This window comes from Neoarius graeffei, chromosome 15 (assembly GCF_027579695.1).
Source record: "Neoarius graeffei isolate fNeoGra1 chromosome 15, fNeoGra1.pri, whole genome shotgun sequence".
Classification (NCBI taxonomy): Eukaryota; Metazoa; Chordata; class Actinopteri; order Siluriformes; family Ariidae; genus Neoarius; species Neoarius graeffei.
This window is the reverse complement of record NC_083583.1, coordinates 17,722,507-17,747,422: the sequence shown is the minus strand read 5'-3', so window position 1 is coordinate 17,747,422 and position 24,916 is coordinate 17,722,507. Positions and strand designations below refer to the sequence as shown.

General features: G+C 41.6%; 1 protein-coding gene across 2 annotated transcripts in view; it reads left to right on the top strand.

The window, feature by feature from the left end:
* LOC132899218 (glutamine-dependent NAD(+) synthetase-like) overlaps positions 1–24,916 on the top strand; it is a 41,887-nt gene that overhangs the window by 3,393 nt on the left and 13,578 nt on the right. Inside the window, exons 3-15 of one of the 2 annotated variants that reach the window (XM_060940944.1) lie at positions 662–778; positions 887–940; positions 1,081–1,170; positions 2,619–2,670; positions 3,565–3,653; positions 3,856–3,973; positions 8,685–8,816; positions 15,385–15,456; positions 15,556–15,680; positions 18,771–18,819; positions 18,923–19,025; positions 20,843–21,011; positions 22,086–22,221. In XM_060940944.1, the coding sequence (XP_060796927.1) occupies positions 662–778; positions 887–940; positions 1,081–1,170; positions 2,619–2,670; positions 3,565–3,653; positions 3,856–3,973; positions 8,685–8,816; positions 15,385–15,456; positions 15,556–15,680; positions 18,771–18,819; positions 18,923–19,025; positions 20,843–21,011; positions 22,086–22,221 (1,306 nt within the window). Of the gene's footprint in view, positions 1–661; positions 779–886; positions 952–1,080; positions 1,171–2,618; positions 2,671–3,564; positions 3,654–3,855; positions 3,974–8,684; positions 8,817–15,384; positions 15,457–15,555; positions 15,681–18,770; positions 18,820–18,922; positions 19,026–20,842; positions 21,012–22,085; positions 22,222–24,916 lie in introns of those variants that run through there. The other variant, XM_060940945.1, reaches the window with a different exon arrangement.

The following is a 24,916-nucleotide window of genomic DNA, read 5'->3' as shown; positions in this document are numbered from 1 at the left end:
TTCTTAGCGGAAGTTCTGAAACAATTCATGTAACTCTAAACGGATAAAAAGTCTGGTTTGTCATTCCTTAAGAAATGAAGAATTGCAGTCATTAGCAAATTTCTGTGTTGTCCAGAATGTAAATAACTTCAGAACATGCTGTTAGTGGAAAGTAATCAATGTTGGAGTGGTAACAGTGATTACACTTTGCATCAAGTGACATCATATGTACAGTACATTCACCCTCATCGTATGTTGATGATTATTTTCTTATTACAGCTCAGAACATGTTGCATAATAAAACAACCGATCTTTGGCTGAGAGTTAAATTAATTAAAAATAAACAATTTGTCAGGTCACATTCGTATCTCGGGATCAGGTTGAATCAGTGGGTGTGTCATGCTTTGCCATTTTGTTCAGTGATATTTGTATGATTTTATGTTGATGTAGTGTGTGAATGCACATAATTTTTTTTTTTTTTTCCTGGAAGCATTAACCCTTTGTTAGATGCAATTATTCATCATTCAGTAACTAGTAACTGTAAGTATGGAATAATTAGGAGTTTCAAGGGGTTAAACTTGAGCCTTAGTGCTCAGGCTGTCAGTGCCAGTATAAATCTTCTTTGAAAGACTTCCAGAATAACTGTTCATGGAAAAGCTTTTTTTTTTTTTTTTTTAATCAGTGGCTACGGATGTGCTGATCACTTCTATGAATCCGACACACTTCTGCACTGCTTCCAAGTCCTCAAGGCGCTGCTGGAGTCCCCTGAGACGCAGGATATAATCTGCGATGTTGGCATGTGAGTGTTAAACTTGCTCACTTGTTGTGTTCTGTCGTGTAATATTTAATTAATTGCTAATTTGCTTTGTGTGTGTGGTTTTTTTTTTTTTTTTTTTCCCTCCTGCAGGCCTGTTATGCATCACAATGTTCGCTATAATTGCAGAGTCCTGTTCCTGAACAAGTCAGTCTTTGGTATTGACAAATCAAATAAGTACAAGTCGTATTTGTACAGCATGTGATTTATACTTTTAGCTTGATCATGTGGATACATGTTCGTACAGACCCAAGTAAAGATGGAATTTGCTTTCGCCTTCTTAACAGGAAGATTTTACTGATCCGGCCTAAAATGCTTTTGGCAAATTATGGCAACAACAGAGAATTTCGCTGGTTTTCTCCTTGGAGTAAGCCCAGGTACATGAACAGCATTGTCTACTAATTATTCAGAATTTGTGGAACATTTTGTGAAAGGAAAACTCCACCCTGTTTATTAAACATGCAGAAATAAATGTCCACAAGGAAGATACGTGATCTGCTTAGTGATTCCAGTGCAATTTTGTTGGTTGATGCGGCATTTTTATTATTCCTGTGTTAGTGCTTATCTGCTGCTCTGGTGTTACAGAGGGACGTCGTTATTGCTAGTGCAGTTACAATGGCATTTAATGGGGGGTCATTCAGTTATCTCAAACATACGGGATAATATGGAAGTGTATTGCTGCCACACCAGAAAAAAAATCAGTATCACGTAATAACATGAAAAGTTTATTGTTGTAACAATATATTTTTCACGTTGTAAAAGAATATTAAAAAAAACCACTCTTTCCTGATCAAATACTTCCATTTATTACATCCACATTCACTGGATATGAGCAATCGCGCGTTCTGATTGGCTACTCTACTAACCCAAGGAGGCCTGGGGGGTCCATTGGGTAGAGTGACGTAATACACGTAGGATAAGCGATATGCTAGGAATATTGTATGCTATCAAACCAAATTAATGAAACTTGCTAGAAGGAAATAGAATACATGTTTTTATTCCATCGAAAAAGTGTCCTGTATGCATAATAATATGTGATACTGATTTTCTTTCATTTTTCTGGTGTGGCAGCAATACACTTCCGTAGGATAATGTTCAGATTTTGCTGCTAGCACTTAAAAAAAAAAGCACAAGAGCTTATTTTCTTACTTATCAATTTCTAGCTATGTTGAAATATGAAACAGTGGAGACGGTGGTGCAAATGTCGGACTCAGATTTCCGGAATGCAGCGCAGCTATAAGACGCAGTTGCGCCGAGTTATGGCAGAGACTCAGCTTGTTTAGTCAAGTCAACTTTATTGTCAAATATGCTATATATGCTCGACATACAGCCCAGATGAAATTTCAGTCCTCTCTGACCCACGGTGCAAACAGGCAATGCAATAAAGAAAAATAGAATAACTGAAATAAACAATATAAACACTCTAGATAAGAAATAGACATAGACTAAACACTCACAGGTGTGTGTATATATGTTAGTTAGATTAGGTTTAAGCTAGGTTAGTTAGAAATCTTCGAGACAGTGAGTATGATGGTGATATTAGGATGAAAGCGGAAGCTTTTGGAGCTGCTCTGTTTGAGCAGAGTGTACAGACGAGGAGCTGGGAGTTCTGGACAGACTAAAGGACTAAAGCGCCGCTGCATTGCTCTTTTTAGATAGAGATGAAGTAAGGGTTAATCTCGCTTGTATTGTGGGGAACGAAGTCATGACAAAGTACAATTTGGAAGCTAGTGAAGATCACATGTTCATCATGAAGCTTGTTCAGGGTGGATTTTTCCTCTAAGTACGCCTCCAGTGTGAGCAGTGATACCTTTCATGTTCACAGATGTGTTGAAGAGTACTTTTTGCCAAGAATGATCCAGGATGTGACAGAACAGGTAAAACACTCCACTCCACCCTCGACGTGTTTTAATAAAGAACAAGTTATGGCACAATGCAAAGCTGTGTGGTTTTTATCACACCTTGGCCTCATGTACAGAATGAAAGTTTTGGATGTATTTAGCATTCCAGTATAATGACTGTTATTCTGTCCACATTCACTGGATATGATCAATCGCGCACTCTGATTAGCTACTCTACTTTTAGGATATCAGCTCATCTACCGTGAGTAGAGAAAAACAAAATGGCGGAGTGTCCTTCTGAACCAACTGAGGACGAAATAAAAACTCTACTCGAAAACAAAACCCCAAAAAATACAAAAAAAGAAAGCAATAAAATATGGAATGAAAGTATTTGATGGTGGAGAGCATATTTATTTTTATTTTATTATTATTTTTTTCTTTCCTTGTCTATAATTGTAAAGCGTCCTTGGGTTTTTTGAAAGGCGCTATATACATTTATTATTATTATTATTATTATTATTATTATTATTATTATCTGTTTTTATTTTTCAAGAATTACTATTCGAGCATTTTTCAAAAATTGCTACTGTCATTTCGCTGATTTTTTTTTTTTTTTTTTGTACATTCTAAGCGGAAATGATTTTGTCAGACATTTTGTATACAGTTTTTATTTATCGAATTTGCAAAACATACAAATAAAAATGCTCTGTTTCGCAAAATCCAGTGAATGTGGATAGAATAAAACAGTTACTCCACTCAGTCTTGTCGTACATGGCTTATAGCCAACTGTCAGCTCATGTATGATTCAATTTTGTGGAATAATTAATTAATTACAGCTCCTTTTTAAATAGGGCTGCAAGATGAATCTATGCCTTTACTACATTTTGTATTGAAATGATCAGATTTCTCTGTAATAATCACTCTGCTTAGGTGACAGTTCCATTTGGCGACGCAGTCCTGTCCACTAAGGACACGTGTATAGGGAGTGAGGTCTGTGCTGAACTGTGGAACCCCAGGAGGTACTGCATTCCCAAATATTCCCAAATAACAGATTTGTCCTGTACACTATGATTGCACTTTTTGTAGCCCTGTACAGTGACTTATTTTCTTGTCCGTGCCTTAGGATGTGGATTATCTTGAATGCAGCACAGAGCGCTGCGATTTGTTACGAATTTGCAACTGTGAAACCATATAAACCAATTTTTTTTTACCATTTTTCAGTCCTCATGTGGACATGGGTTTGGATGGCATTGAGATCTTTACGAACTCGTCTGCCAGCTATCATGAGCTACGCAAAGCTGACCAGAGGGTGAACTTGGTCAAGTCAGCCACCACAAAGGTCAGTTACGCACACATTCCTGTCTCTTGTCACAGGAAACACTGTTCTATAATATGGAGTTATTATAGAGCAAAGTATAATATGGAGTTATACCCACAAACTTGGCTTAACGTCAGCTTTCTTGCCCCTATTTAACCTGCATCATTCGACTTCAGTCACTCATGCATGCACACACACACGATAGTGACCGTCGCATTTTCTTGAGGCAGGTGGTGTTTGTCTATTCATTTGGCCATGGTCATATTCATGAAAAATGTGGTGTTTTGTGTTGTGAAGCTGGTGCTAATGAAATAAATGAGCAGTTGCTTAGCTCTTCAACTCGTACGCCTCTTTCTCTATCGCTCAACTTGCACATTAGTTTGCTGTGCTGTGTTAGAGAAGGCAAGAGACCACGTAGTCTGCCATGACTGTAATGGTGTAATTGAGAAGTCTTGACACATTAAAAGCTCTCTCCCTTTTTAATTGTTGACTGTGAGATTTTGTAAAGTCTGCTAGTTCTCATTATAAAAATTCTTAGTGTTCTAACAGTAAGACCTTAATCCTTGTCTCAAACCGTGTTGTGTTGGGTCCTTGAATTTGATGGAATTGGGCCTTGAAAGTCCTTGAAACATCCTTGAATTTGATGTTTAAGAAGGTGTGGGAACCCTGTCTAATAATGACATGTTCTTTTTAGCTCATCCGGCCGCAGGCCAGGCAAGATGAGTTTATGCAATCACGCGTTGTCCATCCGTCATCGTCGTCGTCCCCCACAATTGACAAAAATTGTTACTTCTCCTACAGGATTGATCAGATTTTGATCAAACTCGCATAAAATGTTCCCTCAGTGGGTGTGCATAAAAGTTGTCAAGATAGTGGCGCCACCTGTCATATTTACAATTTTATGGGTGTCTGAAATTTTTGGGTGACTCGTCACATTAAACGCTACTTTTCGTAAACTGCTGGGACGTTTTCACTGAAACTCACCCAGAAGACTCTAAAAACATATATTCCAACAAGAGTTGTTCACCAGGTGGCGCCACCTACCACGGATGAGGCTACAGAGGAGTCATGTGTAATTTCCTGAAAATCACTCCTCCTCTGACAGGAGTGATCAGATTTTAATCAAACTCATGGAATGTTCCCCAGGTTGGTATGTATAAAAGTTGTCAAGACGGTGGCACCACCTGTCATATTTATGATTTTATGGGTATCTTGGCTGGTATGAGCTACAGCCTCATTGAGGCTATTTTTAGCTCATCTGGTTCCTCAGGTGGATGTGCATAAAAGTTGTCAAGACAGTGGCGCCACCTGTCATATTTAACATTTTATGGGCGTTTGAAAATTTTGGGTGACTCGTCACACCAAACAGTACTCCTTTGTAAACTGCTGGGACGTTTTCACTAAAACTCACCCAGAAGACTCTAAAGACATATTCCAACAAGCATTGTTCACCAGGTGGTGCCACCTGCCATGGGGTCATATGCAATTTCACAAAAATCGCTACTCCTCCCACAGGATTGATCAGCTTTCAAACTTGTATGCAACAACAGTGGCCGGTATGAGCTACAGCCTCTTTTTTTTTTTTTTTAAATCCATTTGTAGTCACATTTTCAGTGGTGCTTGAAAGTTTGTGAAACCTTTAGAATTTTCTATATTTCTGCATAAATATGACCTAAAACATCAGATTTTCACACAAGTCCTAAAAGTAGATAAAGAGAACCCAGTTAAACAAATGAGACAAAAGTATTGTACTTGGTCATTTATTTATTGGGGAACTGATCCAATATTGCATATCTGTAAGTGGCAAAAGTATGTGAACCTCTAGGATTAGCAGTTAATTTGAAGGTGAAATTAGAGTCAGGTGTTTTCAATCAATGGGATGAAAATCAGCTGTGAGTGGGCACCCTGTTTTATTTAAAGAACAGGGATCTATCAAAGTCTGATTTTCACAACACATTTGTGGAAGTGTATCATGGCACGAACAAAGGAGCTTTCTGAGGGCCTTAGAAAAAGCATTGTTGATGCTCATCAGGCTGGAAAAGGTTACAAAACCATCTCTCTAAAGAGTTTGGACTCCACCAATCCACACTGAGACAGATTGTGTACAAATGGAGGAAATTCAAGACCATTGTTACCCTCCCCAGGAGTGGTCAACCAACAAAGATTACTCCAAGAGCAAGGCATGTAATAGTCGGTGTAGCAGTTCGTAGGGGTGGAGCACAGAAAAGACAGCAGGCCAGAATTAAGTTCCACAAGAACCTCTTTATTTTATGTCTTTTCAGACTTTGGATACTCTATCTATCCACACACACACACCAGTTGTCTGGTTGGGGAGAGAGCCTCCTTCCTCTGCTCTCCCTCTCCTTATAGGGCGCGGTCACTGGGGAAGACACACAAACACAGATTAACCAACATCAGGTGCAGTGATTCTGCCACTTACCTTCCCTGACTCTGCCCTCCTGTCACAGACCGCCGCTTGACCATGCCCCCGCTTCCACAGTCGGCAAGGTCACAAAGGACCCAGGGTAAGTTCTAAGCAACTGAAGGTCTCTCTCACATTGGCTAATGTTCATGAGTCCACCATCAGAACACTGAACAACAATGGTGTGCATGGCAGGGTTGCAAGGAGAAAGCCACTGCTCTCCAAAAAAACATTGCTGCTCATCTGCAGTTTGCTAAAGATCATGTGGATAAGCCAGAAGGCTATTGGAAAAATGTTTTGTGGAAGGATGAGATCAAAATAGAAGACCAAAATAGAACTTTTTGGTTTAAATGAGAAGCGTGATGTTTGGAGAAAGGATATCCCATCTGTGAAACATGGTGGTGGTAGTATCATAGTTTGGGCCTGTTTTGCTGCATCTGGGCCAGGACAGCTTGCCATCATTGATGGAGCAATGAATTCTGAATTATACCAGCGAATTCTAAAGGAAAATGTTAGGATATCTGTCCATGAACTGAGGTGGCGTTTACATTAGACCGTATCAGCGGATCATCAGATTAACGTTTTTAAAACGATTCGCGTGCACACAGCAACGCCAATACACGATTCGCGTGCACACAGCAACGCCAATACACGGATACGCTAATCACATGACTAATTAGATGGCACGTAAGTTGAAATGTGTCAGTGCGGCTCAGCGCTTCCTCCTCAGCGGCTGCGCTCCAAATCACTCCGCCCTGAACAGCGAGTGCCCTCTGGAGGGTGCGCACTCCGGCCCTGCGCAGCTCACAGAGCGCGCAAGTGAAGCGCACGAGCAGTGATTCGGGACTGAGCCGCTGTGTGTGTGATCCCAGTGCATATCAGGCATGCGCAAGTCACTCACCACTTGCAAGTGGAAGGATGGCAAGCCTAATGACAATCATAACTACACAATGGGCAGTATTTGCATCTTACCATGAACAACATTAAGAATGGCAAAGCATTATATTCATACTTTTATACTCTTTAATGAAAAACAAAAAGGTGATACAAGGCGGAAACAATAGCAGGAAGTGAAAGTCCGCGCCGTTTTTCAGCAGTCGCGTCACATGACCAACGTGGCATGAACAACGCCAGCGAATCAGGAAGGTGGATGTCACAGTGACGTTGTCCAATGACGACGTCAGCTAGAGCTCAGCACTGCGTATCCTCGTTCCTCAATGTTTACACAGCACCGGATCAGATACGAACTGGGTTGAATACGTGGGCCCTGGCGGATTCAAGTTGTTCCGCCTGTGGAGTCGTTTCCCGGCGTTTTAATGTGAATGGACAGTGCATCCGTGACGAAAACGATACGGATACGGTCTAATGTAAACACCACCTGAATCTCAAGAGAAGGTGGGTCATGTAGCAAAACAACGACCCTAAGCACACAAGTCGTTCTACCAAAGAATGGTTAAAGAAGAATAAAGTTAATGTTTTGGAATGGCCAAGTCAAAGTCCTGACCTTAATCCAGTCGAAATGTTGTGGAAGGACCTGAAGCGAGCAGTTCATGTGGGGAAACCCATCAACATCCCAGAGTTGAAGCTGTTCTGTACGGAGGAATGGGCTAAAGTCCCTCCAAGCCAGTGTGCAGGACTGATCAACAGTTACTGGAAATGTTTAGTTGCAGTTATTGCTGCACAAGGGGGTAACACCAGATACTGAAAGCAAAGGTTCACATACTTTTGCCACTCACAGATATGTAATATTGGATCATTTTCCTCAATAAATAAATGACCGAGTATTATAATTTTGTCTCATTTGTTTAACTGGGTTTTCTTTATCTACTTTTAGGACTTGTGTGACAATCTGATGATGTTTTAGGTCATATTTATGCAGAAATCTAGAAAATTCTAAAGGGTTCACAAACTTTCAAGCACCACTGTAATGTGAATATCCCAGAGACAAGTTAGTTCCTGTTTTCACTTGTGTTATAGCAGCTATAAAACAGTTGTTCCCTGATCAGCCTCTTTTTTTTTTTTTTTTTTTTTTTTTTGTCTTTCTTGACATTAATAAGAGAGAAATTCCAAAAAAGTCAAACCTGCCAAGTCTCCAAGTGGTGGAAAACTTGTTGATAGTAGAGCAGTAGAACAAATGCATTAATATAAACCTGCGATTTGAATTACAGTCAGTATAACTGTCAGAGCTGCTGTTACAGAAAGTTAATCCTCAGCTTCTGACCAATCAGATTTGAAAATTCAACAACGCTGTGCTTTAAGCCCCGTTAATTTGATTTTGAAAATGCATTCCTCAGCTTTTGTTTGTTACAGAGTGGAGGGATCTATCTGATGGCTAATCAGAAAGGCTGTGATGGAGATCGTCTGTACTATGATGGCTGCGCTATGATTGCCATCAACGGAGACATCGTCGCTCAGGGGGCACAGTTTTCACTTGATGATGTGGTACGTGTCATAATTAAAATGTCCTTTGGACATCTTTGCAATTTTGGTCTGCTGATGCAAAAGATTTTAGATTAGATTAGATTAGATTCACTTTATTCATCCCACATCGGGGAAATTCACGTGTTACAGTAGCAAGAAAAAGTCAAACAGATAACAAATAAAACTGAAATAAAAATTAGACAAACAAAGGATTAAATACAGAGGGCTATTTGCATTATCTACTGTGAAAAAGTATAGAAAAAAAATTGCCTTATTGAGAGGCTCGGAAAAATTGCACATTACAGGTAGACTCTGTGTATATACACACACATATATATATATATATATATATATATATATATATATATATATATATATATATATAAGTATGCATAAAAATAGTTTAAGGCCTAGATTATTGCACATAATTGCATCGATGAGAGATGGCAGAGGTAGTAGTGGTGAAGTAGTGCAAATATAACGACAAACAGGTTATTGGTGCTACGTTACAAGTTGTGGGTGTTATACAGTCTGACAGCAGCCGGTATGAATGACCTGCGGTATCTCTCCTTCTTACACCGTGGGTGTAGCAGTCTACTACTAAAAGAGCTGCTTAAAGCCCCCACAGCCTCATGTAGGGGGTGAGAGGGGTTATCCATGATTGAGGTCAGCTTGGCTAACATCCTCCTCTCACCCACCACCTCAATGGAGTCCAGAGGACAGTCCAAGACTGAGCCAGCCCTTCTGACCAGTTTATTAAGTTTCTTCCTGTCCCTCTCTGAACTTCCACAGCCCCAGCAGACCACAGCGTAGAAAATCACTGATGCTACTGCAGAGTCATAAAAACTCCTAAGCAGTATCCTGCACACACCAAAAGACCTCAGTCTTCTCAAGAGGTGGAGACAACTTTGGCCTTTCTTGTACAGGACATCTGTGTTGTTAGTCCAGTCCAGTTTGTTGTTGAGGTGAACACCCAGGTATTTGTACTCCTCCACGATCTCAGTGTCCAAACCCTGGATGTTCACTGGTGCAATTTGGGAAACCGTCCTTCTGAAATCGATCACCACCTCCTTTGTCTTGCTGGTGTTGATGCGCATGTGGTTCAGTTCGCACCAGGCGACAAAGTTGGTGATGACCTCTCTGTACTCCAGATCGTCCCCCTCTGACACGGCTCCAACGATGGCTGTATCATCAGAGAACTTCTGGAGGTGGCAGCTGTCCGTGTTGTAGCTGAAGGCAGATGTGTAAAGAGGAAAGGAGAGAGCACTGTACCCTGTGGAGCCCCCATGCTGCAGACTACCACATCAGACACACAGTCGCGGAGCCTCACATACTGCGGTCTGTTAATGAGGTAGTCGATGATCCATGCAGCCAGGTGGCAGTCGACACCAGCTCCCTCCAGCTTCCCCCTAAGCAGTGATGGCTGGATTGTGTTGAAAGCACTGGAGAAGTCAAAGAACATGATTCTCACAGTGCTCCCAGTGCCCTCCAGGTGCAAAAGTGACCGGTGTAGCAGGTAAATGACAGCGTCATCCACACCAATGCCCGGTCGATATGCGACCTGCAGGGGGTCCATCTCGCTGTTCACCAGGTGTCGGAGGTGGGAGAGAACAATCCTCTCCATGATCTTCATGAGGTGAGACGTTAAAGCTACTGGCCGAAAGTGGTTGGGCTCCCTGGGGTGCGTAATCTTGGGACCTGGAACCACACGTGATGTTTTCCACAGAAGTGGAACTTTCTCCAGACTGAGGCTCAGGTTGAAAATGTACAGAAGAATCCCACAGAGCTGATCTGCACAGTCCTTAAGCAGTCTGGAGTTGATACCATCAGGGCCAGCAGCTTTCCTCGTCTTGATCCTCCTCAGCTCCTTCAACACCTGATCAGCTGTTATGGAGAGGCGAGGGGTGTAGCCGAGGTGTGAGTCCTGTAGAGGGAGGTTGGGGGTGGAGTGTGTGGATTGGTCTGGCAGGAATCGAAGGGGGGTGATGTGGTGTGAGGAGGGAGCTGTTGGTGTCAGAGGTATTATGAGGGGAGAGGGAGGGTGGTGGAGTGATAGACAGGTCAGGACTATGGTGAGTGGGGGAGGGTGGGGTGGCACAGTCAAATCTGTTCAAAAAGAGATTCAACTCATTTGCCCAGTCCTGGCCCCCAGATACAGGGCCCCTTTCCTTAATATGTGTTGTGTAGTTATTGAAGAGTCCTCACTATGATAACATGATGTAATGCAGTTTAAAGGTCCCATGGCATGAAATTTTCACTTTCTGAGGTTTTTTAACGTTAAAATGAGTTCCTCTGACCTTCTTAAGTCACCCCAGTGGCTAGAAATTTCATAATGTGTAAACCAAACTATGCCCAACATTTGAGAATGGCGCATCAAAACGCCGCGTTGATAAACTCTTCCCTTACCTACGTCAGCAAGGGAGATGATCCCCACGCCCCCCCTCTGGATTCCCACCCACTGTATGGATTGCCCGCCCAGCTCAAAAGTTGCCACCAAACATGGAAGTTGCGCTGTGCATGGATGTGACAACACAGAAAGGAGTCTGTTTTTACTGCCGACGGGAGAGCCCCTGAAGACGCAGTGGCTTAATTTTATTTACTCCAATAATACGCCGTCGAGTCTACCTAAGACGGTGTACGTTTGTCGGAAGCATTTTCCTGATGAATGTTTCCACAACTTGGGACAGTACAGGGCAGGTTTTGCACATCAACTGTCACTGAAGCCTGGGTCCGTACCAAGCATCCCTGCTGCATCAGCCACAAACACCAAACAAGTAAGTGTATAACTGTTAAGTCGTTTTGCCGTGTTTTAAAATCGGTGCCACGTTAGCCTTGCAATGGCTACATTAGCTGTGCAGCTAACCGCTTCCTGCAGTTAGCCAGGTACTCTGCGCTACAAAACCAAAAAGCATGCAGCATGCTCTGTTATAATAGCCAATCAAAACAGTTTTTACAAAGACACCCACATTCTTTTTTTAAGTCACTCGTTCATTTTATTTGCTTGTTTGTTCAGTAAAAACCCAAACATTTGTTGAATTTATTTTATTTCCTCGCGTTGCACCTTAATGACGTCAGCGCGCGGTATTTTTCCCTTCGCGGTTTGTTCCTTCTCTCTCGCCATAGTAAGACACCCACATCCGCTTGTTCTGACCCACTGGAGGTAGCGTCACAGTGCTGTTAGCCAATCAGAGGTAACACGTTTACATGTCATGAATATTAATGATAAGACCCGCCCCCACCCTCTACCCTTCCCTGCCTCCTGCTTCTCATTAGCAAAACGACGCACTGGGAAAAGCGCTGAAATGGGGCTTTCTCCCAGGAGGCTATATCTACGTGCTGAGGGTTCATTTCGAGAAAGGCTTTGGATATAACATCCGGAAACCTCCACGAGCCCGTTTAAAGCATCAACAAACCACCATGCCATGGGACCTTTAAAAATAAACTTTTATTGTCATAAATAGATAATACTTTTGAACAAAAGTACTAACAAAACATATTGAAAGTTTGATGAATAACCATCAAGTGTATAAAAAAAAAAAAAAAGGTGTTCTTGACTCTTCTTTGAGCTGCTTGGGTCAGCTAATTGTTGTGATTTGTGGCAACAGTCTTGCTCACAGTGATGTTGCAGTGTGCCCTCTGGTGGACAAACATACAATGACAACACTCCTCACACTCATGATTGAAGGATCCAAGGATCTTCCATCTCCCCGTTTCTTTTTTTTAAATTGTCATTTATCAGCCATTATAAACGCCGATACCGTTTTATCTATGATATCAGCCAATAATATCAGGACACCAGTTTATCAGTCAGGCTTTATTAAATATTGGCCCATATTGAAACACAGTAGTGCACTGAACATTTGAGTGCAATTTTTGCAACCCTTATGACTTACTGGTAAAGATGTTAAATGCACTTCTATTTTAAGTAAGTTTGAGGAAAGAAATTGGGCATTTGGGTTATTTCACCAACAAAATTGTGGGATCAGTGCAATATTCGACACACAGCTTGCTTGTATTAGAACAGACCCATCGTGGCAAGAACTGAGAATGGTCATACTAAACAATAATAAATAATGTTAGTTAAATTAAGATGCAGGGGCGGCACGGTGGTGTAGTGGTTAGCGCTGTCGCCTCACAGTAAGAAGGTCCGGGTTCAAGCCCCGTGGCTGACGAGGGCCTTTCTGTGCGGAGTTTGCATGTTCTCCCCGTGTCCGCGTGGGTTTCCTCCGGGTGCTCCGATTTCCCCCACAGTCCAAAGACATGCAGGTTAGGTTAACTGGTGACTCTAAGGCCAAGTTTACATTAGACCGTATCTGTCTCGTTTTCTTCGCGGATGCACTGTCCGTTTACATTAAACCGCCTGGAAACGCCGGGAAACGGGAATCCGCCAGCGTCCACGTATTCAATCCAGATCGTGTCAGCTCCGGTGCTGTGTAAACATTGAGATACGCGGATACGCTGTGCTGAGCTCTAGCTGGTGTCGTCATTGGACAACGTCACTGTGACATCCACCTTCCTGATTTGCTGGCGTTGGTCATGTGACGCGACTGCTGAAAAACGGCGCGGACTTCCGCCTTGTATCACCTTTCCTTAAAGAGTATAAAAGTATGAAAATACTGCAAATACTGATGCAAATACTGCCCATTGTGTAGTTATGATTGTCTTTAGGCTTGCCATCCTTCCACTTGCAAGTGGTAAGTGATGTGCGCTGGGATCACACACACAGCGGCTCAGTGCCGAATCACTTTGTGCACTTCACTCGCGCGCTCTGTGAGCTGCGCAGGGCCGGAGTGCGCACCCTCCAGAGGGCACTCGCTGTTCAGGGCGGAGTGATTTGGAGCGCAGGATGCCTGCGGAGCCGAGCGTATCCATGTATTGGTGTTGCTGTGTGCACGCAAATCGTGTATTGGTGTTGCTGTGTGCACACTAATCGTTTTAAAAACGTTAATCTGATGATCCGCTGATACGGTCTAATGTAAACATGGGCTAAATTGACTGTAGGTGTGAATGTGAGTGTGAATGGTTGTCTGTGTCTATGTGTCAGCCCTGTAATGACCTGGCGACTTGTCCAGGGTGTACCCCGCCCGTAGTCAGCTGGGATAGGCTCCAGCTTGCCTGCGACCCTGTGGAACAGGATAAAGCAGCTAGAGATAATGAGATGAGAAATTAAGATGCAAATATTTAAAACTGGAGATCTTTTTATACATTAGAGAGCAAACTTGTCTCTGTGATTCACAGTATTTTCTATGTCGACCATAGGTAAGGAATAAAACATTTTGGTACGTGTTGTTATGGGAAACTAATCAATGACCAGGTGATGTGATAACACTTTATTGCCTGGAAGATGATTATTTTCTAATAAAATCGTGTGTGTGTGTGGTGTGTGGGTTTTTTTTTCTTTTTCTCCTTTTATATTTTTTATACATTTGTAGTTACGTTTTACAGAATATTCGCAAAACGTCTGCATTAGTTCGTTATTCCTATTATGTCTCCTTACAGAAAGCATCACCATAACAATGACTATATGAAATAACATTTTCCCCCCCCTAATATGTATGTCAGTCATTTTGAGAGTATGTGACGCACCCACCATGGTTCTTATAGAAATGATAACATATTAGAATGAGCGCATTATATACAAACCTGGGATTTGAATTACAGCTGACATTCAGTGCTGCTGTTATTCACACAAAACCTTCTGACCAAACAGATTAGGTAGCTTCTACTGGCTCCGCCCCCATGTTGAATCTAGCTGCTAAGGTGGTGTTTACATTAGACCGTATCAGCGGATCATCAGATTGACGTTTTTAAAACGATTCGCGTGCACACAGCAACGCCAATACACGATTCGCGTGCACACAGCAACGCCAATACACGGATACGCTCGGCTCCGCAGGCATCCTGCGCTCCAAATCACTCCGCCCTGAACAGCGAGTGCCCTCTGGAGGGTGCGCACTCTGGCCCTGCGCAGCTCACAGAGCGCGCGAGTGAAGCGCACGAGCAGTGATTCGGGACAAATAGCAGGAAGTGAAAGTCCACGCCATTTTTCAGCAGTCGCGTCACATGACCAACGTGGCATGAACAACGCCAGCGAATCAGGAAGGTGGATGTCACAGTGACGTTGTCCAATGACGACGTCAGCTAGAGCTCAGCACTGCGTATCCTCGTTCCTCAATGTTTACACAGCACCGGATCAGATACGTACTGGGTTGAATACGTGGGCACTGGCGGATTCAAGTTGTTCCGCCTGTGGAGTCGTTTCCCGGCATTTTAATGTGAACAGACAGTGCATCCGCGACGAAAACGAGACGGATACGGTCTGATGTAAACACCACCTAAGCTTTGGGGTAATTTGGGAGATAGTTAAAGGCTTGCCCCCCCCCCGAAATTCCAATTGTAGTTCTCAAACCAGGCACCAGGGGGCACTAAACATTACAAACTGCTCTTTTAGGTGTTCATTCTGGAGCCATGTTCATTATTCGAAGTACTACTACTTCATGGAGGGATATAATGTGTTACTTCCTTATGTTAATACAGAACATGGCTGTTTTCTTCATCTCCTTTTTTTTTTTTTTTTTACACATTACAGGAAGTTCTCACAGCCACTCTCGACCTCGAGGATGTACGCAGCTACAGAGGAGAGAGATGTCACCCGCACGTCGTAAGATGCTCTTGGAGATACTGTTGAAAAGTCCATGCTTCACTACCAAACACTTATGTTAGAGATATTGCTGTGTTCTTTTCTTTTTTCCCTCTGCAGGATTACGAGCACAAACCATACGAAAGGATCAAGGTAGAATTTTCATTGTCTGACAGCGGAGACACCTTCTTGCCCACTCACCAGCCTGTCGACTGGATCTTTCACACTCCTGAGGAGGAGATTAGGTGCGTTAGAGTTGCTGAAACACTCTTCCAAAATGTAACATCGAATCATTAAAATAAAAAAAGAGTCCTGCTTCAAGAAGAACAAATACTCACTGGCCACTTTATTAGGAACACCCATACATCTGCTGTTTTATGCAGTTATCTAATCAGCCAATCTGGTTTGAGTATTTCAGAAATGGCTGATCTCCTGGGGTTTTCACACACAACAGTCTCTAGAGCAGGGGTTCCCAAACTTTTCCATGCCAGGGCCCCCCAAACGGCATTAGCTTCTGGCCGGGGACCCCCTTTGCAAACCCACAGACAATGCTACAAAATATGTAAAGAAACATCAACTTTTAGAATGTTTTCTCTTTTATTCAATATTCAATAATTGTTACATTTGTTTAGCATAAGAATATTATTAACTAACATGTTTTCAACACAAATATTTTCGCACTGAACAATAAACTGTATAACCTCCTGTAGTACCTGATTCAACTCGTTATCCATCCTTTTTGCGACCAGTGCCTCGCGATGGAGCATGCAGTGTGTGGCCACTACATGCGGGGCCTTCTGCTTAATGAGAGCGGTCACTCCACTGATCTTCCCGGTCATTGCCGCTGCTCCGTCCGAACACACCCCCACACAACGGGTCCAGTCCAATCCATTAGACTCGATGTAATCATCTAAAACTTGAAAAATGTCTTTCCCAGTAGTTCTTCTTTCAAGTGCTTTACAAAATAGTATTTCCTCCACAAATCTTTCCTGTGAAATAAATCTGATGTACACAAGCAGTTGGGCCTCATTGGATAAATCTGTGCTCTCATCCAGCTGAAGTGCGAAGTGTTCGCTGGCTCTCACCTGCTCCAACAGCTGAGCAGATACGTCTTGAGCCATGTCACCAATCTGTCGGCTCACGGTGTTATCAGAGAGTGGGACAGCATCAATTTTTTTTTTTTTGACAGCATCCTTACCAAGCAATTCTCGGACAATGTCTTTGGTGGCTGGTAAAATCAAATCTTCTCCAATTGAGTGAGGTTTTTTAGCACGAGCAATGTGGTACGAGGCTAAAAATGATGCCTTCAGGGCCCGCTCGGGGACAGTAGCTTGCTGGGTGAATGCAGCAGATTGCCTGACCAAATGCTCTTCTTTGCGTCTGAAGAAATCTACTGTTTTTTCGGCATCTGTCGGATGTTTTTGTACCAAGTGACGCTGAAGTTTCGAAGGTTTTAAGCACTCGTTTGACAAGGTCTCCAGACAGAGGACGCATTTCGGGGCAATCATGGCCATTTTTCTGTATGGCTGTAAAGCCATACTTAATGTATGCTGCCTCATATTTTCGGATTTTAGTTGGCCAGGACTTCTTAGTTTTTTTCGCAGCAGTGTCCTCCACAGCAGGGCTGTTGGTTTGTTCCTTCGGTCTCTTCTTCAAAAACCTGTCCATTTTGCGCTAGCAATACACTAGCTTGAGGAGCAAAGCAGCTTGATAAATGGCGCAAACCGTAACATCACAGGCAATCGGAGAGATGAGCATGGCAAACAACGTTTCGATATGATTTATTATTAATAATTATATTTTATAATAATGATTAAAAAACTAATTACTTATATTTAATAATAATTATTTTAAAGTATTTTTTTCGCAATTTTTTTTTCTTATCGTCCCTCCAACTTTCTGAGGCCCCCCTAGCGCCCCCTGGCGGCCCCCCAGGGGGCCGCGGCCCCCACTTTGAAAACCACTGCTCTAGAGTTTACACAGAATGGTGCGAAAAACAAAAAAACATTGCGTGAGTGACAGTTCTGTGGGTGGAAACCCCTCATTGATAGGAGAGGTCCGAGGAAAATGGCCAGATTGGTTTGAGCTGCCAGGAAGTATATAGTAACTCCATATAATCACTCTATACAACCGTGGTGAGCAGAAAGACCAGCAGAAGAACACATTGGGTTCCAGTCCTGCCAGCCAAGAACAGGAATCTTAGAATCAAGATTCCTATTAAAGTGGCCAGTGAGTGTAGAAGTAGTATGATTACAGCAGAATATTTACCCAGACACCATTTGGCAAGAATAAGCATACGTGAAAGATTTTTAATATAGTGTATGACATTCCTTTAGATGCAGAACTTCAGCCATTAATGAAAGCTTCCCCTTCTTGCTCATACAGTGGAGTGCAAAAGTTTACACACCCCTCGGACCACATTTAGATTCCACAGATGCTCTTTCATTATCAGAAATAATGGCCAAAAAAAGGGAAATGATACAATTTGAAAAGTTTGTGTCTCCTTTTCTGAATGTGTAGAATATCTTCTCGTAACTTCACCCACCTTTTGCTTTTAAATGCCCCAAGCTTCTCGAAATCTTTGAGCAGCTTTCGGATCGTTTCAGATTAGGTCTGGAGGCTGTAAGGATCATTGCAGATCGTTAACTCACTTTTAGTTCTGTACAAACCACTTTTCTGGATGGTTCATTTCTCATGTTTAGCTCATCCGGCTGTAGGCCAGGCCAGATGAGTTTATGCACATCGTCTGCCCACAATTGACAAAAATCACTACTCTTCCTATAGGATTGATCGTATTTTGATCAAACTCGCATACAATATTCCCCAGGTGGGTGTGCATAAAAGTTGTCAAGACGGTGGCGCCACCTATCATATTTATGATTTTATGGGCGTCTGAAATTTTTGGGTGGTTCGTCACACCAAACACTACCGTTCGTAAACTGCTGGGACGTTTTCACTGAAACTCACCCAGAAAACTCTAAAGACACGTTCCAGCAAGAATTGTTCACCAGGTGGCGCCACCTGCCATGGATGAGGCTACAGAGGAGTCATATGCAGTTTCACAAAAATTGCTACTCCTCCCACAGGATTGATCGGATTTCAAACTCGCACACAACAGTGGCCGGTATGAGCTACAGCCTCATTAAGGCTATTTTTATTATTTTTTTAATTTTAGGATTGTCTTGTTACAGAATTAATTTCCTTTCCCATTATGAAATCGGGGGGGTGTAAACTTTCATGCACAGCTATATATTACATAGTAATAATGATAGTTAGTCGCTACCATTCTCCTCCTTTATGTTTGAATCTTCATTTTATTATTATTCCCCCCTCAGTCTTGGTCCTGCATGCTGGCTATGGGACTATTTAAGGAGGAGTGGTCAGGTGAGAATCTTTTGCTGTTTGTGCATTGTGTGTGTGTGTGTGCACGTACAAATACCTCAGCAAAAGGTGTTCCATTTATAGAGTCTGTTGTCTCTGGTTTCAGGCTGGCTTCCTGCTTCCTCTCAGTGGTGGAGTTGACAGCGCCTCCTCCGCCTGCATTGTCTACTCCATGTGTGTACTCGTCTGTCAGGCAGTCAAAGATGGCAGTAAGTCATATGTTATACACAGGCAGATGCTAATAGAGGACAAATTAGTGCAGCTACTGTAAATTCTGTAATGGAATATGAGTGTTTCTATTTCAGCTAATAAGTCTTAGTTGCATTTCACGCATTCATTTATCTTCAGTATCCGCTTTATCCTTTCCCAGGAACAGAACACTGGGTTTGAGGTGGAAGTACAGACCAGTCACGCACATGCATTCACAGCTTTGGGCAATTTAGCATAGCCAGTTCTTCTTATTCTTCTTTCGGCTGCTCCCATTAGGAGTCGCCATGGTCATGATCCACATATTTGATTTGGACTTCATAGTTCTACTGGATGCCCTTCCTGATGCAACCCTCCCCAATCTATCCGGACTTGGCTAAGTATGCACTGTCTTGTGCAACCCCAGTGGTGGGGTATTTTACCTCATCTGCATGTCTTTAACCAGAGCACCCAGAGGAAACCCATGCAGAAAGGCCCCCATTGGCCATGAGGTTCGAACTCGGAACCACGTGCCGCCCAAATTTTTCAAACCAGTTCCTTGTAATTTCAATTATAGTGACAGAAAATGTGCCGAGATTGCTAGTGTCCCCCCCGAGGTTTCACCACTCCTGTTTAAAGTTATTGCGATATAGTCTCTCTGTCTAATTCAGAGCCAATTCATCTACCAATATTTTTTTTTTTTTTTGGGTAGTGGAAGGAAACCAGAGAACCTTGAAGAAACCCACAAGGACATGTGGAGAGCATGTAACACTCCGTACAGTCAGGATTGAACTGGGGATCCTGGAGCCGTGAGGAGATACTGTAATGCTTCCATCACCCCAGTTAAATTTACAATTGAGTACAAAAGTTTGCATCCCCCATGGTTTCTGGGTGGAAGAATGGAAAACACTCCTGTATTTTACAATTTTATTTTTCCACAAGAAACATATCCAATAAATTAAAAATGAAACATGGGTGTATCCTGCCAACCATTTGAGACATAAAGCAAAATCGACAAATTTATTCTTTAAAAAAAAAAAGACTAAAATGTGGTTTTATCGAAAGCAGGTAGTATATAACTTTGGGAAGTCTTATAAAGTGTGGAAACTGGACAAAGATTAGTCAGGATTTACCATTGTATCCTGAGGGGAGGGTATGCAAACTTTTTTTTTTTTTTGCACTGCAATTCCAAACCATGTTTAATGAATTAACCATTTTTTAACAGTTTTCACAAAAGGGGGAAAAGCTTTACACGCTCAGACACACCCTGCTCACAGAAGAGAAGTAATTAATTTGGAAAACGTGCACTAGAACGAGTTCTATTAGGCTACATCCACACGACAACAGCAACGAGATTTTTTTTTTTTTTTTTTTTTTAGCAGGTAAAAAAAATATCGCGTCCACATGGGCAACGGATCAGTAAAATATCAGGTACATATGGCAACGCAACGCTTGCTGAAAACGATGCAATACACATGCCACACCTCTACGTGCGCTGTAAGACGGTCCCATCGGAGACACCAGAACAATAGAAGAAGGAGGACGCATGCGCATAAACCCCTTCTTCTACCCGGCGTGAATGAGTGAGTGCTGCTTGTTCTAGTCATGTGGTTGTGATGTCATCGTAAACAAATCCGTTCTACTCATCCAGATGACTTCGCAACGGCGCCGTTGCCAGATTTTTCCACTCTGGAAACCGTTCTCAAAAAATATCGTTTTGGGGCACCCAAAACGCCGGTGCCGTGTGGACGCCAGGCCGAAACAATAAAAAATTATCGGATTCACCTGAATCCGTTGCCGTGTGGACAGGGCCTTAGTCTTAGTCATGCTTTTCTTCCAGATGCTCGGGTGTTGGAAGATGTCCAGCAGGTGGTGAGGTCTGCCTCCTACAGGCCTGAAGACCCTCGAGAGTTGTGTGGACGCCTCTTCACCACCTGTTACATGGGAAGTGAAAATTCTTCAGAGGACACTAACAACCGAGCGAAAGAGTTGGCTGCTCAAATCGGCAGGTCGGCTTTTGTTGTTTTTCAGACAAGACGGTTGTAAAATGTACACAAATCCTTTGCATGCTTGCAATTCCATATAACGGATTAAATATTAGCGTTTTTTTTTGTTTGTTTTTTTAAGTCTAAAACCTGGTTGTTTCTGCCAAGCAGTTATTACTTGACCATAAGTTGATCTTTTGACAAAATGATAACCTTAAACATACCTCTAAAAGACAAAACAATACAGAAATAGATAACAGAATATGAAATCAGTGTTTGCAGAGGCCATTTCAGTCCAGATTTAACTCTGTAGTCTAAAATAAAGATGAAATGTTCTGCAAGGGTTTGTACAGGAAGAGACTTGGTGCTCTTATTCTCTTCAGGGGAGGCTTCATGAAGTATGTATTAATTGTAGGGGTGCCAATAATTTTGCACAAATATAGTTTGTTGAAAAAAAATCTCTACTACATTGGCATATGCTCAAACTTGCCTATTCTAACATGAATATACAGTATCTTAGGAGTGTATCACATGAAATGATGCAATTATGAGTCTTGGGGCATTGATTTGATATTTGACGATACCACTGAATCTGATACGATACGATTTGAATAGCCTTCAATCGATATGTGACCAACTTAAAGAAAGTCTTTCATAATATTATTTTAAGAGTTATGGGTAAGTCAGCTTGTTAGCTTATTAAATTATTTACACGTCAGTTTAAAAAATTTAAATGGTTGTACACACTAGGCGTTTGTCATTTTTTGATAATAATTGATTTATTATTGTTGCATGGATTTACTTCATTTATTGCCTTTTAAATTGATCCCATTCATTAGATCATTATATGTGAGAAGTTTAACATTAGCATTAATGTTAAAATATAATTAAAAGTTTAAAAAAAAAAAAAGTGTGAGAGAGAGGGGTCAGATCTTGACAGTGCAATATCTTCAAATCACATAATGATTTTCCAAACATTTGGAAAGGTTTCAGCATGTTCATTAAGTGTACTAATGTTTCTACAATTGACTAATTATGATTTTTTTTATTTTTGTATATGGTGAGTAGGTAATATTATGAATTTCTTCATTCTTATAGCAATCATCTCAACATCAACATTGACACGGCAGTGAAAGGCTTGCTGGGAATCTTCTCCATGGTGATGGGCAAGTGGCCTAATTTTCGGGCAAATGGAGGGAGCAGCAGAGAGAACCTGGCTCTGCAGAATGTACAGGTGGAGACCATTTATTTTAATGCAAAATCACCACTTCGGTATCTGTTTTAGTAAACTCTTATGACTAGATAACATCTTAAAACTGTACCTTTACCTTGAAGTATAGCATTTACTAGAACTCTTGTGATGCCTGTGGCTTTGCAAGTGATCAACCACAAATGTTAATATGATTATGAGGGGTTCCCCTAAGGGGAATTGTTGAGGGGAAGTGGACAAGGGATTGCTAAAAACTGCACTAAAAAGAAGCTTAAGTAAATCTGAGTGTCAAAAAAAGTTTGATTAGGCTGAAACTGTTCGGTTCAGTTTGATTTTAGGACCCGTTCAGTATGGATTAGGTCTTTGTTCAGATTTGCCAGTTTCAAAAATGGGGATAAGATGGTATAGAGTGAGTATAACCAAGCAAATTTTATGACGTGAAGATTTTTTTTTTTTACCTCGTGTAGATAGTAAAGTCAAAAAAAAAACTTGACAAAGCCAAATTCTGGCTTCAAGGAACATTCAAGTTTAATATTAATGTAGATATTTCTTATGTTTTCAATAGCTAATTCTCAAAGACCTGTATGGTAGATGCTTCATATAATTTAAGTGTAATAATAAACAAATTTAAAAAATTTATATACTTACTTACAAACTGGGGCAGCATGGTGATGTAGTGGTTAGCGCTGTCGCCTCACAGCAAGAAGGTCTGGGTTCGAGCCCCGTGGCTGGCGAGGGCCTTTCTGTGCGGAGTTTGCATGTTCTCCCCGAGTCCGCATGGGTTTCCTCCGGGTGCTCCGGTTTCCCCCACAGTCCAGAGACATGCAGGTTAGGTTAACTGGTGACTCTAAATTGACCGTAGGTGTGAATGTGAGTGTGAATGGTTGTCTGTGTCTATGTGTCAGCCCTGTGATGACCTGGTGACTTGTCCAGGGTGTACCCCGCCTTTTGCCCGTAGTCAGCTGGGATAGGCTCCAGCTTGCCTGCGACCCTGTAGAACAGGATAAAGCGGCTAGAGATGATGAGAGACTTACAAACTGATAAATTTCATTGTTTTTTGTAAGCATAGACTCTTTCTGAATTTGATGTCTGCAACACATTCCAAAAAAAAAAATGGGACTGGGTATGTTTCCCACTACGTTACATCACATTTTCTTTTAACAACACTTGGAAAGTTTTTGGGAACTGAGAACACTAAGTTTTGAATGTGAAATTCTTTCCCATTCTTGCTTGATCTATGTCTTCATTTGCTCAGCAGTCCAGGGTCTCCGTTGTCACGTTTTTAGTGGGAAACAGGCAGGCCAGTTTAGCACCTGCACTCTTTTACTATGAAGCTATGCTGTTGTAATATGCAGAATGTTGCTTGGCATTAATAAACAGATTTTAAAACGTTGGCATTTAACCAAGAACTAGATGTACTCGTTGGTATGGTGAAGGTTTCTGGAAAGAGACATTATTGATGAAAGAGGCTCCAGTGTCAGTGTTTTTGCAATTTTTCACAGATGTTCTACAACATTAATGTAGCTGTGAATCGATAAAACATATGTGTTCTACTTTAGGAAATTTACATTGAAATTGGCAGATTTCTAAGGTTTAAGAAGACTAAAACACTTCAGGGCATCGTGTTGTAGGAAAAATAATTAACTTTGGGATGGTAGCAGTATCTCAGTTTTGTGTCTGGCTGCATTACACCAAAATGTTATTGATTGATTTATTTTCCTGTGAAAACACACCCTATAATATTTTACTTCTTACTTAAATATTATGATGGTGTTGGGAAACTGGGCCTACTACAAAGCAATACTCTGTTAGATCAGAATCAGCTCGTATTCTAGCTTCAAAAGAGTTTCAGTTCTTCTTCAGTAAGCTTAATTGCATTGTATTTGCTTGCATGCTGACTGTACAGGAATGTGCTTTGACTGTTTTAAACCTTAACCCATTAGAAAAGCCCGGGCAAACTGTGCTGATTGCTTGTTTCTACTGAAGAAGTTTGCTTGCAGTGTAACACAGCTTTACCACAATGTTCACGCCCATGCTGGACCGTTTGACACTATTCACCTCCTTAATTTGGGTGTACAAGCAGAGTGTCTTCATTTGTGAAAACACAGCACATTTTGTGCAACAACATACACGACTAACGTGTGTGCCATCTGTCTACTTCCCTTTTTCCTTTCTAATAAACGTACAAGACTGTGCTTGTGTACAGTATATGTTTCATTTTAATGGTAATCATTCCTGAGTGATTACAGGAACATTGATAATATTGGTCATTTATAGCACAGCGCTGCTGAATTCTCAAATCTGATTGGTAAAAAAAAATTGATTACTTTTTGACAACAGCAGCTCTGACACTAATGCTGACAGTAGGTTTATATTAATGCACTCATTCTGTTTCTATAGTATTGTTTCTACTAGCTAGAGACGGCACGGTATCACTTTCTTTTCCGATACTGGTACTGAAACCTTGAGTATCAGCCGATATCGATAGACATCTGATAAAAACTATTAAGCTTTAAAAAAAAATGTAACTGAAGCACTTCACAGTTAAACGCTTTCACACAAAAATCACTTATGTTGGAAATATAATAAAATGTAAGTATAATAAAGTCAATCCTAACAAAAAGAAGAGTCAAATGTTTTTACATGCAAATATTTCCACTTCCAAAATATACAGTTCTTTTCCAAATCCACTTCTAGTCTTTGGCATTTGTTACAGGTA